General features: G+C 38.7%; 1 protein-coding gene and 1 long non-coding RNA gene across 3 annotated transcripts; one reads left to right on the plus strand and one right to left on the minus strand.

Moving 5' to 3' along the window:
* The first annotated feature begins 1751 nt into the window (after positions 1–1751).
* On the plus strand, positions 1752–3301 carry LOC112746918 (uncharacterized). 2 transcript variants are annotated; one of them, XR_003174667.3, is made up of 3 exons: positions 1752–2221; positions 2736–2959; positions 3055–3301. It is a non-coding gene; the product is annotated as an uncharacterized lncRNA (long non-coding RNA). The 2 variants fall into 2 exon arrangements; XR_011872954.1 differs by having other exon boundaries at positions 2805–2959.
* Positions 3302–8548: 5247 nt separating this feature from the next.
* Positions 8549–9556, minus strand: LOC112748057 (leucine-rich repeat extensin-like protein 6). The gene has a single exon (XM_025796259.1). The coding sequence runs from the start codon at positions 9554–9556 to the stop codon at positions 8549–8551; it is 1008 nt and encodes a 335-aa protein (XP_025652044.1).
* Positions 9557–17397: the final 7841 nt, after the last annotated feature.

A 17397-nucleotide genomic window follows, 5' to 3' on the forward strand; every position in this document is an offset into this window, starting at 1 on the left:
CTCCTCTAGTCCATAATGAGAAATTACAAAAAGAAGATGGACCTGGAAAGGCAGATGCTTCATAATATAGAAGTCTCATTGGAAGCCTCCTTTATCTGACCACCACAAGACCCGATATTATATATGCAACAAGTCTATTGTCAAGATTCGTGCAAAAGCCAAGTCAGGAGCACGATGGAGCTACAAGAAGGATCTTAAGATATCTACAAGGCACAAAGGATTATGACATTCACTATAAATCTATTGAAAATCCAAAACTACTTAGATACACTGATAGCAATTGGGTAGGATCCATTGACGACATAAAAAGCACTTCTGGATACGCATTTACACTAGGATTTAGAGTATTCTCTTGGGCATCAAAGAAACAAGAAACTATAGCTCAATCATCTGCTGAAGCCGAGTATGTTGCTGCTGCAAATGCTACTAGTCAAGCAATATGGTTAAGGAAAATATTTGAAGACATAGGTGAACAACAAGAAGAACCAACAACTATGTTGTATGATAGCAAGTCAGCAATAATAATGACAAACAATCCAATCCATCATAGTAGGACCTAGCATATAGCTATCAAGTATCATTTTATACAAGAATCTATATTGGAGAAAAAGATAAAGATCGAGTATTGTAATATAGATGAACAACTGGCAAACATATTCACTAAGACACTACCAAGATCAAAGTTCGAACTATTTCGAGAGATGCTTGGAGTTACACAAATGTACATCAAGGAGGAGTATTAATAATGCTACACATTTGTAGAACTCTCTAGATTTATCATGATCTTGTTTTTGTAAAATTAAATATCTAGATATTATAATGGAGAAGTTTAGAAAATAAATAAATATATCAAATACTATAAATATCTAAGATAAGTATATAGAATTATCTAAATTAATATCTAGAAATATTTAAGGTTTAAAATTATCTAGAATAACTTAAGGAGCCTATAAATAGGCCATTGTAGTGCTCATTGTAACTAACTAACAAACACATCAATACTCACTAGTATTTGTACTCTCTCTTTAACCCATCAATAATATAACTATCAAATTCCTCAAACCATTCTTCTAAACTACTACTTCATCAAAACTATCATTGCTATTCTTACTATAATATTTAAGTCCATAATACACTAAACCAATTTCAAACTACTTTCATAAAACTAACAGGTACAAATCGAAAATTTTTGAGACTAAATTGAAATAAAATAAAATTTACAAATATTTTTAAAATTTTTAACAAATTTTAAAGATAAAAAAATACTTTATCGTATTTTTATTTGAAATTCACAAAATAAGTGAAGCCCAAGCACTACTTCTTTATTCTGTGTTCTTTCTATATATAACTTAATGGCATATCAATTAACACATTAGATGAATCTGGCTTTGATTGAGCATAGCAGTTCATTTCATCTGATTAAAAGTCTCTTGGTAAACCCAATGCAAAAGATCCTCGAAGTGTAATTATCAATGGTCTTCACATCCACATGAGCTTCAATCAAAGTTTATCATTTCTTATTAAGCGACTTCAAGTATTTGTAAAGGCAAAATTTCAATCAAACTACAACCATACAAGATAATAAATAGGATAAAAAAGGAAAAAGTATAGCCTAATGCCTAATCATCCTGAACGACCTTTCAAGTTGCATAAACCCTAAACTAAAAATAACGACCTTTCAACCATACAATATAACTCTTTCATGAAAGAAATTTATTTTTTATTAAAAATAATATGCTTAATATGTTAATGATCAACATTAATTACTAATTTGAAAAAAAATGGTTGCCAAATACAGCCACATTCACGTCGTCCGTTTCAAGGAGGTTTCAACCCTAATCTCGCAATTGCATCCCGACCCGTCTTCACGTGTTGTCGCCGTCGTGGTTCTTGCGCCATCGCTGTGCCACTGCAGAGACCAATCAAACGCGCATCGCCACTCCCCGATTCCATTTATAATCCAACCCGTTTTGTCAAAAAGAAACTCAACCTTACTCAGCGCAATCGCATCCCAACCCCACGCTAGTTATCGTTGTCGTCTTGCATGCCCCGTCGTCGTGCCACCGAACATCCCCCCTAAATTCGCAACACCCTAAACAACCCCCTCTCGTGGAGCCATAGTGTTCCACCTCCATATATAGGAACAAGGTGTAGTTGTTGTCGCTGAATGCGGTTCGAGAGTGTTGCGTCAATGGAACCATCAACTTGTGAAGTATAACTAGTGAGTGGTGTTGATATTTTTCATGATAGTCTGATGGTATAACTTTGATATATGATGTGTTTTTTTTCTCTTTTTGTTATGCAAGTTGCATATTTTTTTGGAACTTTGTTTATATTTTTTTTGATGTACTAACATGGATACTCTTGTTTGTTATTTGATATTTCGTAATAATCTATTTGATTTTTGTATGTAAATTAGTTGATTTTTGCTTGTCTATACATTGGTGTTCTCAATGAATCATCCAATTTTGGAAGAGTGTTTTTGGGTGTTGAATAGTGGATACTTATATCTTTATGTGATACGTTTTTTGTTTAATTCGCTTAGCTCTATTAGGGTGTTTTTAATTTCAAGTGGAATAAGCTATTAACGTTATTGAGTTGGAGAATAATGGTATGGAGTTGAGTAATGAGGTGTGAATTGTATCTAATTGTTGTCATAATACTAACGAGTTATTGGAGACCAATTTTTAAGTATGTGCGACATTGAATGTTATTTTTTCTGAATGAATTTGTAGTTGCCGGATCACACTGGAATTCAACTAGAGAAAATCCCTTACATAAGATTGCGATTTGATTCCTTGCAGCTGGCACAAGAGATCCTTCAAAGGTTGGTCTAGACCACATTCGAGGTCCTTCAAAGGTGGCAACGAAGGGTTAGCCGAGATCGAAGAGGCTTGGAGCTAAACTGGACAGATCGATCAATAAATCTATACAAAGAAAGAAGAAAAATACACTCCCAGTATGTGTTTAGCATTAGTGAATTTCGGTTCCTTTTGTTGAGATGACTTTGGATACAATTTGATTTATTTACTTCTTGCGTGGTGATTTTTTCAGGAAAATGATGTAACAGCCATTTGGAATATAGCGGTTAATTCTGCTGTTTGGGAGAATGAATCGTAGGAACATGGCAGGTTCATGTCATTGTTAAACTCGGTTGGAAACAGTTAAAAGAGTTTTGTTTAGGGATTTATAAGAAGTCCTTTGGTTTTTGAATTTTTATTTTTCCTTTTTTTAACACAATTCTTGTGGTATATGATTTAATAAACATTTTTTAATTGAGAATATATCATTATTTTTTAAATTTAATTTTAGTATTATAAGTTTTCTATGATCAAACTTGGATCTAAATCAGCACAAGTTATATGATATATATTGTGGAAGATTTACCAAAAAAAATTGCACAAAAGTCTCATTAGAAACTCCCACAAGTATGGTAAATGAACTTCGATTTAAGGAAACAGAAGACACATTCACATAAGATACCTCCATTTATGGACACATCCATAGAGAGGCACATTTAAAGAAGACACAACTAAAAAAGACACCTTCATTAAAAGACACATCCACAGAAGACACAACTAAAAAAGACACCTCCATTAGAAGTTACATCCACATAAAACATATAATTTAGAAGATACCTTCGTTAAAAGACACATCCATATATAGAAACATCCATAGAAGACAGATCTAAAAATAGAAGCTTCCAACAAAGACACCTCTATTGGAAGACTCATCCATAAAAGCCACATCCAATCATTAACCTGTTAAAATAAACCATGTGTTTATCTTTTGCAAAAAGACAGTACAATGTCCAAACAGGGGATTCAAAGCCACAATAGACACAACATCCAGGAGTTAACTTCAAAAATTCCACAAAGGTCATAATAGAAATGCTCACTAATAAGGCATATGAATCCAAAAGACACAGTCCATTTATATAACACAAGGAAAATATCAAGATGCAACAAAATATAACTCAACAAGAATGTCTTAAAACTAGTTAAACAATAATGTTCTATCCAACTTTCTTCTTCACATCTTTATCTCATTGGTAGGTCTTTTTCTTGGGTAATACGCCAGCCCACCGAAGCATGCTCTTTGTGCTTGGTGTTGTGAACGCCTTATGTTTATTCCTTGGATTGTTGCGGCGCACATCAGGTTGAGGACATCTGTCGAGGGCATTCAATGCTTGGTCAATCGCTGAATTATAAAGATCCAGAATGATATCAAGCATTATGTCCCATCGATTCTACCTCATCTAGCTTTGTTTCGGCCAGATCTTTCATCATATCAGCGATGTAACAAGGTGAGAACATTGTCTCCAATAATTTCTGTCAATATAGGAAGCGATCGTAAGAAGGAAATAGAGTCACAAATTAAAAGAGAAGCACATAACAGTAGACGATGTAGTACTGGTTTTCCCATTTTTTGCAAGATAATTTTCAGCAACACACCAAAAGTGGGGGGCTTCTGACGCTAGTTGGGAATGCAAACTAGTTTAACTGGAAAATAAAATTCGATGCAAGCATCCAATTAATACTAAATTAAACACACATTCCAACTCAATCAACAATACCCCATAGTAAAAAGAGAGGAAAAAAAAACTCAACGGTTTATCAGTACCGAGAGAAACATCAAATACTTTTAGATAATTTAGACCATTGAAGCTATAAATCACTAAATTATAAATTAAACCAACACCAATTCAGAAAAAAATAATTCTAAGATTCAACTTTTCATTTTTTTTTTTCTAAGTTAACTAAATCAGAGGTGCAAGAATAACATCACATAAAGTAATTCAACAGCAACCTCTATTAATCAATTGGACATCAAAGAACACTGAACTAAACCAAATAAATTCAGTTAGTGATAACCATACATATAATTTGAACTATAGAGGCATGAAAATTAACTTTGATCAGAAGACACACCCATTTTTAGAAAATTTAAACCATTTCACCTATTAATTGCTAAATTATAAATCAAAAATCAATTTAGAAAAAAAAAAGTTTCAAGATTCAACTTTTGGTTTTTCTAAATCAAAGGCACAAGAATAACAAGAGATAAAGTAATTCAATAGCAACCTCTATTAATCAAATGAACATCAAGAAACACTGAACAAAACCAAATAAATTTAGTTAGTGACAACCATATATATAATCTGAACTATGGAGTGGTGCATGCAAATTAATTTTGTTCAGAAGACATACCAGTTTTTAGAGAATTTAAATAATTGCACATATTAATCGCTAAATTATAAACCAAAAATCAATTCATAAATTTTTTTTTCTAAGATTCAACTTTTGATTTTTCTAAATCAACTATCAAAGGTACAAGAATAATAAGACATAAAGTAATTCAATAGCAATCTCTATTAATCAAATGAACATCAAGGAACATTGAATGAAACCAAATAAATTTAGTTAGTGACAACCATACATATAATATGAACAATGGAATGGTGCATGCAAATTAATTTTGATCATAAGACACATTCGAAATAACAGTAAGTTAATGAGATTACAACTATTATTTCTTACTCAGCACTTCGAAACATCACTCCGTATTTACGGGGATAACAACTATCTATTTTCCAAATCTAATTTTAAGTTGATCACATTCAAACCCAATTTAAATCCAGAAAGAAAAATACAAACGAACTTATAATCCTATTTTTATCCCATAGTTTCGAATTCTCTTAACAACTATAATTACCAACGCATACCATATCTCTCCAGCAAAGCATAATAAATCAATGTCATATAAAAATTTAGTTCAGTTCATATAACAATCTCGCTAACATTACATAAAAGTAGTATCCACAAATTAAAAAATGCATCTTGTATGAATGCCTAACCCTATAATATGAACCAAAAATAGATCAGTAACATCCTCTATTTACTAAAACCGTGAATTACTACTAACCTGTTATCATAGTGACGCCGACGGAAGAGGAAGAGCCTGCGCGATACCCATCGGTACTCCTCGAAGCTGATTGCACAGTTGAGCAAGTTGATAGCCTTGGCATTGAGCTCCACCTTCTTTCTGTCTTCTTCGGTCCAGCTTGCTTCAGGTTTAAGAGAGACTACTCCTTCAGCACTTGTGGTGGTTGGAAATTGAGGACCCTCCAAGATAATCTTCCAGAGCCTGTAGTCTACTGCTTGTAGAAAGATCTTCATTCTCTCCTTCTAATAGGTATAGTTTTTTCCATTGAAGAGAGGAGGTCTGTTGCTTGACTGTCTTCTGTCAAGTTGTAAGACACCAGGTTTAAGCCACTACTTTCTGCCATCTAGATCTTTTCTCCAAGCTGCAAAGCTTGATCTCTTTGAGACCAAGCTCTGATACCAATTGATGGTTTTCAGTGGCTAAGAGAAGGGGGGTTGAATCTTAGTCACTTTTTTGCTTATTAAAACTTGCTGGTCCTTGAAACAACTTCTGGAGACTTTTTAATTTTTGTCTCGTACCCAGCCACGAGACTTTTTCTTTTTATCTCGTCACCCGGTACGAGATATTTTTCAGTTTTATCTCCTATGCAGCAGAAACAGAAATGGAGTAGAAGAAAGAGAGAGAGAATCACACCAAGATATATCCTGGTTTAGCTGCCAAGTGCAATGCAGCCTACATCCAGTCTCCATCACAACAATGATGGAATTTCACTATAATCATCCTTGATTACAAGCACCAATTCTCCCTAGGAACTACCCTTCCTATCCAGAATAAGTCCAGAATCTAAACCCCAATCCTGAACTTGACTTGGTCACTACCAAGCTTTCAACTGCTAAGTGCTAACCCAACTTGCAAGGGGATTCCCACAGAATCATGAAACACAACACAAATGTACAAAGAACCTCTAAGGACATCTATGGCTTTTTCTTTTAATTTTGCACTCTCTGCCTTTTTCCGCTCTATGGCTTTTTCTTACAAACCTTACTGTTTGCCTTTTTTCATGAGACTCAAGACAGACAAAATTAAATAGAAAATTACAAAATAAAGAACATTGAAGGAGAAGAACTTCTGTTAGCTTAGGTAGCTATGAGAACTTTGTGCCTTGCATTCTTACTCCTTGCTTCAAGCCCTGGCTGTTCTCCCTTATATAGAGGGGGAAGCCTCCATGGTTGAAACCAAATGAACCAAGCTAAACTTCTTCTTCTTCATGCAAAACCGGTTCGGCCAGAGAGAGAAGAGAGATAATCGAATGCTAAAACCAACATGCAATTACCTCTGAGTCTTCTCTTTACACCAAGCTTCCTCAATCCGAGCCATCCAACTTGACTTGCACTCCAAGAAGGACTCCTAGCCCTTGATGCTTCTTGATGTATGACAGCTCCTCCTGCTCCACTTTTGCTTCCTCCTTCACGTAGCCACCCTAGCTACCTTCTGTGATGAGTGAACACAAAAGCAGAGACGAGCCATCCCTCTGAGATCTTCTTCCTCTGACCGAAATCTTCTTCATCCATTTTTTGTATGGAGAGGCTGAGCCTACTTCACCAAATCTTACCTCCTTTGGTGAAAATCTCAGCCACAACATACTTTTTGTTTTCTTTTTCTTGCCATCATTGCAATGGTCTTGTTGCTTGCTTCTTCTTCTCTTCGGTAGCTTGCCATAGCTTCCATGCTTTCTCTGTGAAGTAACCGAATGAAGAAGAGAGATAAGAGAGAAGAGAGATTAGAAAGAAAAGCAATCAAATGAATTTGAACAAATTAATTAAAGATGAGTTGCTTTTGCTTCCCTTTTGTGGAGTAGCGTGCCTTCATTAAGGCCATCAATCTAATCAATTATAATTTCTCTCTCATGTTTTCAAGGTCTGCATTAACTCCACTTAATAAAATTTGAATTCCATCACATGATAAAAAAAAGGAGATCCGTTGGAAGCATGAAGCAAAACATTTGTTTTCTCTCAAAATTGGTTTCGGACCAAACCTTGGGTTTCCAACTAAACTTTAAATTGGGCTAATAATAATGTTAATAGAATCTGGCCCATTAACAACATATTGATTCAGCCAAACAATTTAACCAAGGCTGAAAGTAAAATTCATATTTGGGCTTGCAACAACTTTTCTTTTCTTTTCGGCCCAATCAAAACCTGCACAGCAAAATTATTTTAATCAACATATATGAATTGAAATCAAATTAATAATTTTGTAATTAATTATATTAATAGTGTTTGATCATCACTAATTTTATTTGAAGTTTTCCAAACTCATCACCCCTTAATTACCTAGCGGGATGTTCATAAAATCTACGAATCATTTAGTTGATCACATTATTTCCTTTTTATATTGTTCTTCTTGTTGTGCGATCGCCAATGCTAAAACAATTTTTTTTTTCTAGAAAGATATTGGTGTTGTCATCACATTATCATTTAATATTTTAGAAAATTAAACTTGCTTATATTTTAAGTGTTTTTACCTTTTAAAAATACAACCTATATTATCTATGTGACTATATCTATCAGCAGCAGTTTCAACTGTGGCAACAAAGAAAAATAAACATCAATAACAAATTTTACTTGTTTTGTATAAATATTAATAATCCGTATTGAATCAGCTAGAAACCCATGCATTTTCCCCGATTGTGCTTTCGTTTAATGAAGGGACATTTTGGGAATGGACCATGGAAGTAATTATTTGAACAATCGAAGTGCTTCAACTTAGGCAACATACAAATGCCGGTCGGAACCACACCTGAGAAATTGTTATGCTTTAAAACCAATTGTTCCAAGCTCTTCATTCCTTGCATGGTTCCTGGTAGTTCTCCCTCCAATCTGTTGAAGCTCACATCAAACACTGTCACTTTGTCTAAGTACCCTATTTCTTGGGGCAATGGACCCGTTAGCCCCGTATTCGATATTATAATCTCATTAAGGGTATCCTTCATTTTGGCCACACTTGATGGAATACTACCCTTTATATCATTGTTTGATAATATCATAACAGAAACGGGTGAGTTCCCAAAGTTTTGTGGTAAGGAGAACTGGAATTTGTTATTGTTGATGAAAAGAGCGTCGAGTTTGAGGTCGAAAAGGCTCGAAGGAACGTCGCCGGCAAAGTTGTTGAACCTAATATCCAAGTATCTCAGTGAAGGAATGGCAAGAACAACTTGTGGGAAGGGTCCTGAGAATTGGTTAAAACTGATATCAAGCTCATAAAGATAGGCAAGTTTGGTAAAATTCTTAGGGAGAGGACCGGTGAATCTATTGGAGTTTATATGGAAGAAGTCTAGGTCGGTTAAGAGGCCAAGATCTTCAGGTAATGAACCAGATATGTTTGCATTCTTAAGGTCAATTCCAGCCACTGTAAAAATGGTGGAGTCATCTGGTGCTGGTGCACAGTAGATGCCAGTGTAGTTGCACACATTGGGGCCAGACCATGTGGAAGTGATTTTGTTTGGGTCAGAGGTCATGCAATGTGTCCATGCTTCAAGTGCTGCATGAGCTTGCATCAGTCTTGGATTATTTAATTTCTGTGACTCTAATGGTTTAAGCTTAAGGGATATGAGAAGAATGACAACAACGAAAACCCAATGTATTAATACATCAAGGTAATAAGAAGCCATTAATGGTTTTAATTGGGTCATGGAAACTTCGTATCTATGCATGTGTGTATATATATAGTTATATACACATTACAGTGGGACTTGAGAAATTTCACAAGTTTAGGACGGCACCAAATTTGTCACATGTCATTAATCACATTAAATAATGTGTCACAAGAATTACTCTTATACTACTTCCACAATTACAATCGTACTATCGCAGTGACATTATACGAAGCAATAATGATATATATATATATATGAACAATGCTAGGAACCAAAAGGATATTAGCCAAAAATCAGTCAAATACTTTTGAGTGAATACAAAATTACTACGAATTAATACATATGGATGTTTCTTCTGCTAAGTATCATAATGTTTCTTTTTCATACTAAATGGATGTTCTTTTATATATTTTTCGAATTTTTTTATATTGCAAATAAGAATGTCTCTATTTCTTTAAGAATTTTATATTTTTTTTTAAATTTTATAGATATTTAATTATTTTTACTAAAATATAACTGGATATTTCTTTTGTTAAGTATTAGGATGTTTTTTTCCATATTAAATTAATGTTTTTTTTTATATTTCTGTAATTGTATAATTTTCAGTCTCTTTAATAATCAAAACGACACCTAATAACCACTTTAGTAATTGAAGAGCTTGCAAATCCCTTGTCATTGGCTTCCCAGCGACATTTCTCAAAATGGATTGATAAACCAGAATTTATATTTACGCTTGTATATAAGATCACAAGCGATTATGTTGATTCAATGGATGAAATGTTGCAGCCTTTGATTGATGAAGTAAAAGTAGTTGGCTATAGTTGCATAGAAGAATGGATTTCAGCAATGGTTACTTCCTTTGATTGTTGATATTAACAGTTCTTCCGTCGCCTCCTCCCTCCACGTCTGCCACCGCCTCCATGGCTTCTCCGGCTGTCCCCCCACCCTTGAAATCGTCGCCGCCTTAAGGATCGTGTGACGGTGAGAGAGAGGGGTCTGTGTGTGATTGTTGGAGGTGGGTAGGTTAATGTGAGAGAGAAGAGGAAGATTTTTATAGGTTTTAATTAGGTTTACTTAATCAATTTTAAATTTTTTAAATTTTGAATTTAAAAAATTTAAAATTAATTATTAATATAAATTAACGTGGTTTTGTTTAGTTTTCCGCTGATAACCTCTTGGTTCCATATACTTTTCCTATATATATTTATGTACATAATATGATATGTAACATTTTTACTTTACATATTAAAAATAATTTATAAAAAATAAAAAAATAAAAAATTATGGTATGTGTTCATACCCTGACCCAACGCTAAGGCCCAGGATCCAAGTAAAAAGGCCCGACCCAAAGGGTTGAGCCTCACCTTTTCCAAATCAACAGCTAAGACGTCGGTACTCACCACGACTTGCTCTAAGGAAGTCGGGAAAAAGGGTTAGCTAGCAGATGAGCACTCATTTAAATGAGTAACTGCCCCTAAAATCTCTCTAACCACTTCCACGAGTCATATCTTAACCTCCCTAAGATAAAGGGACGGTTAACACCCTAAAAAAGCGGCACTACTCCAGCGGTGGTTATTGGTTCACCACTATAAATACACTGACACTTCTCAGGTATCTCTAAGTCCCAATACTCTCTAGACCTGCTCACACCCTTGCTGACTTAGGCATCGGAGTGTCTTTGCAGGTACCACCCCCCATTCTTTCATGCGAACGAGCCGGACGGAGGACCCCGAGTTGCAGATCCACCTGCAAGCCTCCTCTTTCATACGTTTGGGCCAACCAATACCGTCCAGCCCATTAATCTCTGGTTACCCATCGTAACATTGGCGCCGTTGCCGGGGACCCGAGAGATCAACCAGTGATGGCGGACAGATCCCCTGAGGAAGGTCGTGTAGAAATAGATTCCGAACAATAGAATCTGGGTACCAGAAACCACGACGCAGACCTGACCCTTCATCAGGAAACCAACGACCAACACAGGGAAGGAACCTCTGGATTTAAAAATCCGAAGACAAATTCCTCGGAGGGGCGTGAGTCAGAAAAGGATGGACCACCCCACGCAACTGAACTAATAGGGCTAGTCCATGTCCACCAAAGTCGCTTGGAACAGCTGGAACAGGAACGGGAGCGACAAAGGGAGATAGAAAAGCACCTAAGAGAGGAGATGGATCGACGAAAAGAGTTAGAGAAAAAACTCTTAAAGTTAGAATCCTCCCTCAGAGGTCGGAACTCCCGTGAAGATCGAGAAGAGTCGCCCCCGGGAGGAGAGGACCCTTTTAGTGAGGACATAATGAGGGCAAAAGTTCCAAAAAACTTTAAAAGCCCCGATATGGACCTCTATGACGGAACCACCGATCCAAAGCATCATCTAAGCAACTTTAAAAGTCGGATGTATATGGCTGATGCTTCTGATGCAACGCGCTGCAAAGCTTTCCCGACCACCTTATCGAAAGCAGCGATGAAGTGGTTCGATAGTCTCCCTCCAAGGTCGGTAACCAGCTTCGAGGACCTCTCGAAGAAGTTTCTGATGAGGTTCTCTATTCAGAAAGATAAAGTAAAGCATGCACCGAGCCTCCTGGGAATAAAACAGGAGGTCGGAGAACCTCTACGAGATTATATGGAAAGGTTCAACAAAGTATGCTTAGAGATTCAAGACCTGCTCACCGAGGCAGTCATTATGGGGCTAGTAAATGGACTTAGGGAAGGTTCATTCTCACAGTCCATATCAAAAAGGCACCCCACCTCCCTGAGTGATGTACAAGAAAGGGCTGAAAAGTACATCAACATGGAGGAAAATGCCAGGCTGAGAGAGTCGAGCTGGCGACCTGGGCACCTTCCCTCAATAAAAGAGAGAGAAAGGGAGCCCAAGAAGAAAGAAGACCTCGGTCCTGACAGGCCCAGGAAATATCACTCTTATACTCCTCTAAAGATTTCTATAGTGGACGTATATAGAGAAATTTGCAATACTGAAAGGCTGCCACCTCCCAGGCCCATTAAAAAAAAAGGGGGGGGGGGAGCCGCAGCGACTACTGTGAGTACCATAAAATATATGGTCACTCCACAAACGACTGCTACGACCTTAAAAATGTGATAGAAAAGCTGGCTAGAGAAGGTCGGCTTGACAGATACCTCATAGAAAGGTCGGACAGTCATGGGAAGAGAAAGCGAGATGATATGGATAGAAGAGACCCACCACCGCAGACTCCGGAGAGACATATCCATATGATCTCAGGGGGGTTCGCGGGAGGGGGACTCACCAAATCCTCTCGCAAAAGGCATCTCAAGAAAGTCTACCTGGTCGGAGGAGAGTCATCCGACCTCCCTACCATTTCATTCACAAAAGAAGATGGGCAAGGAATAATCCCTGGATACGATGATCCAGTGGTAATAACTATGATCCTAGCAAATGCCCATCTCCATAGAACCTTAGTAGACCAAGGAAGCTCAGCGGACATTCTTTTCAAGCCCGCTTTCGACAAACTAGGGTTGGATGAAAAAGAGTTAAGAGCCTACCCCGACACCTTGTACGGATTAGGTGACACGCCAATAAAGCCACTGGGATTTTTGCCCCTCCACACCACTTTTGGAAAAGGGAAAAAATCAAAAACTCTTAGTATAGACTTCATAGTCATCGATGTAAGGTCAGCATATAATGCTTTAATCAGCAGAGCTACCCTTAATCAACTCGGAGCGGTGGTATCCACTCCCCACCTTTGTATGAAATTTCCGACCTCAGCGGGGATAGCAACGGTAAGGGGAGACCAGAAATTGGCAAGGAAATGCTACAATGAAAGCCTAAACCTGAGAAGGAGAGGCCGAGAAGTCCATACAATAGAGCTCGGAGGTGCAAGGGCTAGAGAAGAGCTGCGACCACAGCCGGGAGGAAAAACCGAGGAGATACAGGTAGGTGAAGAGGAAGGGAAAAATACTCATATAGGAGCCAACCTAGGGGAAACCCTGAAACAAGGGTTGACTAAGCTCCTAAGAGACAACTCCGATCTCTTCGCCTGGAAGGCCTCCGACATGCCTGGGATAGACCCCGAGCTCATGTCCCACAAGCTTTCGGTCTACCCGGGGTCCCGACCTGTATAACAAAGAAGACGCAAGCTCGGCCCAGAACGAGCCCTGGTAGTAGAAGAGCAAGTACAGGCGCTCCTAGAAGCCGGCTTCATCAGAGAAGTCAAGTACCCAACATGGCTAGCCAATGTAGTGCTAGTCAAAAAACAAAATGGCAAATGGAGAATGTGTGTCGACTATACCGACTTAAATAAGGCCTGTCCCAAGGACCCTTATCCACTGCCAAGTATTGACACCCTAGTAGACTCCAGCTCGGGGTATCAATACTTGTCGTTCATGGACGCCTACTCGGGGTATAACCAAATCCCGATGTATGAGCCAGACCAGGAGAAGACGTCATTCATCACACCCAGAGCTAACTTCTGCTACGTGGTCATGCCATTTGGATTGAAAAATACATGAGCCACATACCAGAGGTTGATGAATAAGGTGTTCGCCTCTCACCTTGGAAGCTTAATGGAAGTATACGTCGACGATATGCTGGTGAAAACCGAAAAAGAAGTCGACCTCTTATCAGATCTCTCACGAGTCTTTGACACCATAAGGTTACACGGGATGAGATTAAATCCTGCAAAGTGTGCCTTCGCGGTAGAGGCAGGGAAATTTCTAGGGTTTATACTGACACAAAGAGGGATCGAAGCAAATCCCGATAAGTATAGAGCTATCCTGGAGATGAAAAGCCCGACTTGTTTACGAGAGGTCCAACAACTGAATGGCCGACTTGCAGCCCTCTCCAAATTTTTGGCAGGATCAGCACTAAAATCCCTTCCACTGTTCTCCTTATTGAGAAAGGGATGTCAGTTCGAATGGACTCCTGAATGCGAGGAAGCGTTCCAGGAGTTCAAAAGATTCTTAAGCCAACCTCCTATTCTGACCCGACCTATAGCTGGAGAAGACCTCGTCCTATACTTATCTGTAGCAGACAAGGCCGTCTCATCGGCCCTGATAAGAGAAGACGAGGCCGGTCAGCACCCAGTATATTTCATCAGTAAAGTTCTACAAGGCCCTGAGCTAAGGTGCCACAAACTAGAGAAGTTTGCCTACTCCTTAGTAGTAGCCTCACGAAGGCTACGGCCTTACTTTCAAGCTCACACAATAAGAGTCCGCACGAACCAACCCATGAAGCAAATCCTCCAAAAGACGGATGTTGCAGGAAGAATGGTTCAATGGGCAATAGAGCTCTCCGAGTTCGACTTGAAGTATGAAACTCGGACGGCGATTAAAGCCCAGTGCCTCACCGACTTCATTGCAGAATACGCAGGAGACCAAGAGGAAAAACCAACTACATGGGAACTCTATGTAGACGGATCCTCAAACAGAACAGGAAGCGGTGCAGGCATAATATTGGTGGATGAAAGAGGAACCCAGATAGAGGTTTTCCTCAAATTCGAATTCCCAGCTTCAAATAATCAGGCAGAGTATGAAGCCTTGATTGCTGGATTGAAGCTGGCGGAAGAAGTCGGTGCTACAAAGGTGATGATATACAGCGACTCACAAGTGGTGACCTCCCAGATAAGTGGAGAGTATCAGGCAAAGGACCCAAATATGAAGAGGTACTTGGAAAAAACTCTGGAACACCTTGGGCGCTTTGCAGAAACCGAGGTCAAACACATAACTCGGGATCTAAATAGCAGAGCAGACGCCCTATCCAAGTTAGCAAGTACCAAGCCAGGAGGGAATAACAGAAGCCTGATCCAGGAAACTCTCCAGGAACCCTCCGTAGTAAAAGAAAAAGACAAACAAGAGGTCCTTGAGGTAGTCGGATTAAGCCTCGGATGGATGAACCCCTTGGTCGAATACATGAAATTCCACATCCTTCCGAAGGAGGAAAAAGAGGCTAAGAAAATCCGGAGGGAAGCCCAACACTACACCTTGGTGAAAAATATTCTCTACAGGAGGGGGATATCAACACCATTGTTAAAGTGCGTACTAACCTCAAAAACCACCGAGGTGTTAGAGGAAGTCCATAGTGGGATCTGCGAAAATCATCTCGGAGCAAGGTCATTAGCCAGGAAAGTGATCCGAGCTGGATTCTACTGGCCGACCTTGTAGAAAGATGCGACCGAATTTGTGAAAAAGTGTCAACCATTCCAGATGCATGCAAATTTCCACGTGGCTCCCCCGGAGGAGCTCATCAGCATCACTTCTCCATGGCCCTTTGCGAAATGGGGAATGGATTTGTTAGGTCCTTTCCCCCAGGCACCAGGACAAGTCAAATACCTGATTGTGGGAATAGATTACTTCACAAAATGGATAGAAGCAGAAGCATTGGCCACCATCACCGCACAGAGAAGTCGGAGGTTCCTCTACAAAAATATCATCACAAGATATGGGATACCCTATTCCATTACTACAGATAATGGAACCCAGTTCACCGACTCTACCTTTAGAAGCCTAGTAGCCAGTATGAAAATCAAACACCAGTTCACCTCGGTGAAACACCCGCAAGCCAATGGGCAAGCCGAGGCAGCCAACAAAGTCATACTGGCAGGGCTGAAGAAAAGATTACAAGATGCAAAAGGAGCCTGGGCCGAAGAGCTCCCACAAGTGCTATGGGCTTACAGGACAACCCCCCAGTCCGCCACTGGAGAAACGCCCTTCCGACTAGTCTATGGCGTAGAAGCCATGATACCAATAGAAGTCAACGAACAAAGCCCAAGAGTAATTCTCCATGACGAGATCGGAAACATACAGGGGCACAAAGAGGAGCTCGACTTGCTCCCCGAAGTCCGAGAAGAAGCCCAGATAAGAGAAGCGGCGTTGAAGCAAAGGATGACTACAAGGTACAACAAAAAAGTCATTCGAAGAACATTCGCCCCGAATGACTTGGTCTTGATCAGAAACGACATTGGAGTCAACAAGTCAGGAGAAAGAAAACTCGCTGCAAATTGGAAGGGACCATACAAAGTCAATGAGGTCTTAGGAAAAGGTTATTATAAAGTAACCGACCTGAACGGAACCGAGTTACCAAGGTTGTGGCATGCTTGTAATATGAAAAGGTACTACAGTTAAAAGCGAACTCTACTCCCTGATGTACTCTTTTCCTAACTTCATGATTTTTTCCCAAAAATCAAAGGGTTTTTTCTGGAGAAGGGTTTTTAACGAGGCATCATAGTAGAGGCTAAGGGAAATAGATTGTCAAAAACCCTTAGTAGCCATAAGGTACCTCCCCAATCAATAAAGATCTTTTTTACAAATATCTCTTATAAGTTCCTTTTTTGTTTTCTCTTTCTTTCGACAAAACGCGCCGACTTAAGCTCGACAAAACGTGAAAATCTCATGAACCGACCTAGATGGTCGTCAGTATAAAACGACGAGGTACAAGTCGGTGTAAAGAGGTTACAGAGATTGATCATGATAAACTCGGAAACATTCCGACTCATAAGTCGAGATGGGAAACCGAGTAAAACAAAAATGAATCACAAAAGTAGCCTAAGTGATAAAAACTCAATAAAACAAAATTGAGTACGAAGAATAAACAAAAGAGATCGAAAAAACCCAGGAAAAGATTAGAAAGCTGTCCTAAAAATCCTTAAAACAAAAAGGTTCAGAAAGACAGACAAGCCAAAGAAAAGGTTTTTCAGAAAAGATCAAGGGGAGTTTGAAAAATCACTATCAAAAAAGCATGCACGCATAAGGTAACTTAAACCCTTATCCAAAAAAGGGTATTTATTAACATTAAACCCTTATCCAAGAAGGGGTATTTATTTTTTAACTTAAACCCTTATTAAAAAAGGGTATTTTAAATGTTTTGTTTACGGCCTTATAAGGCCAGAAGC

Source organism: Arachis hypogaea, chromosome 15 (genome assembly GCF_003086295.3).
Source record: "Arachis hypogaea cultivar Tifrunner chromosome 15, arahy.Tifrunner.gnm2.J5K5, whole genome shotgun sequence".
In the NCBI taxonomy this organism is placed as follows: Eukaryota; Viridiplantae; Streptophyta; class Magnoliopsida; order Fabales; family Fabaceae; genus Arachis; species Arachis hypogaea.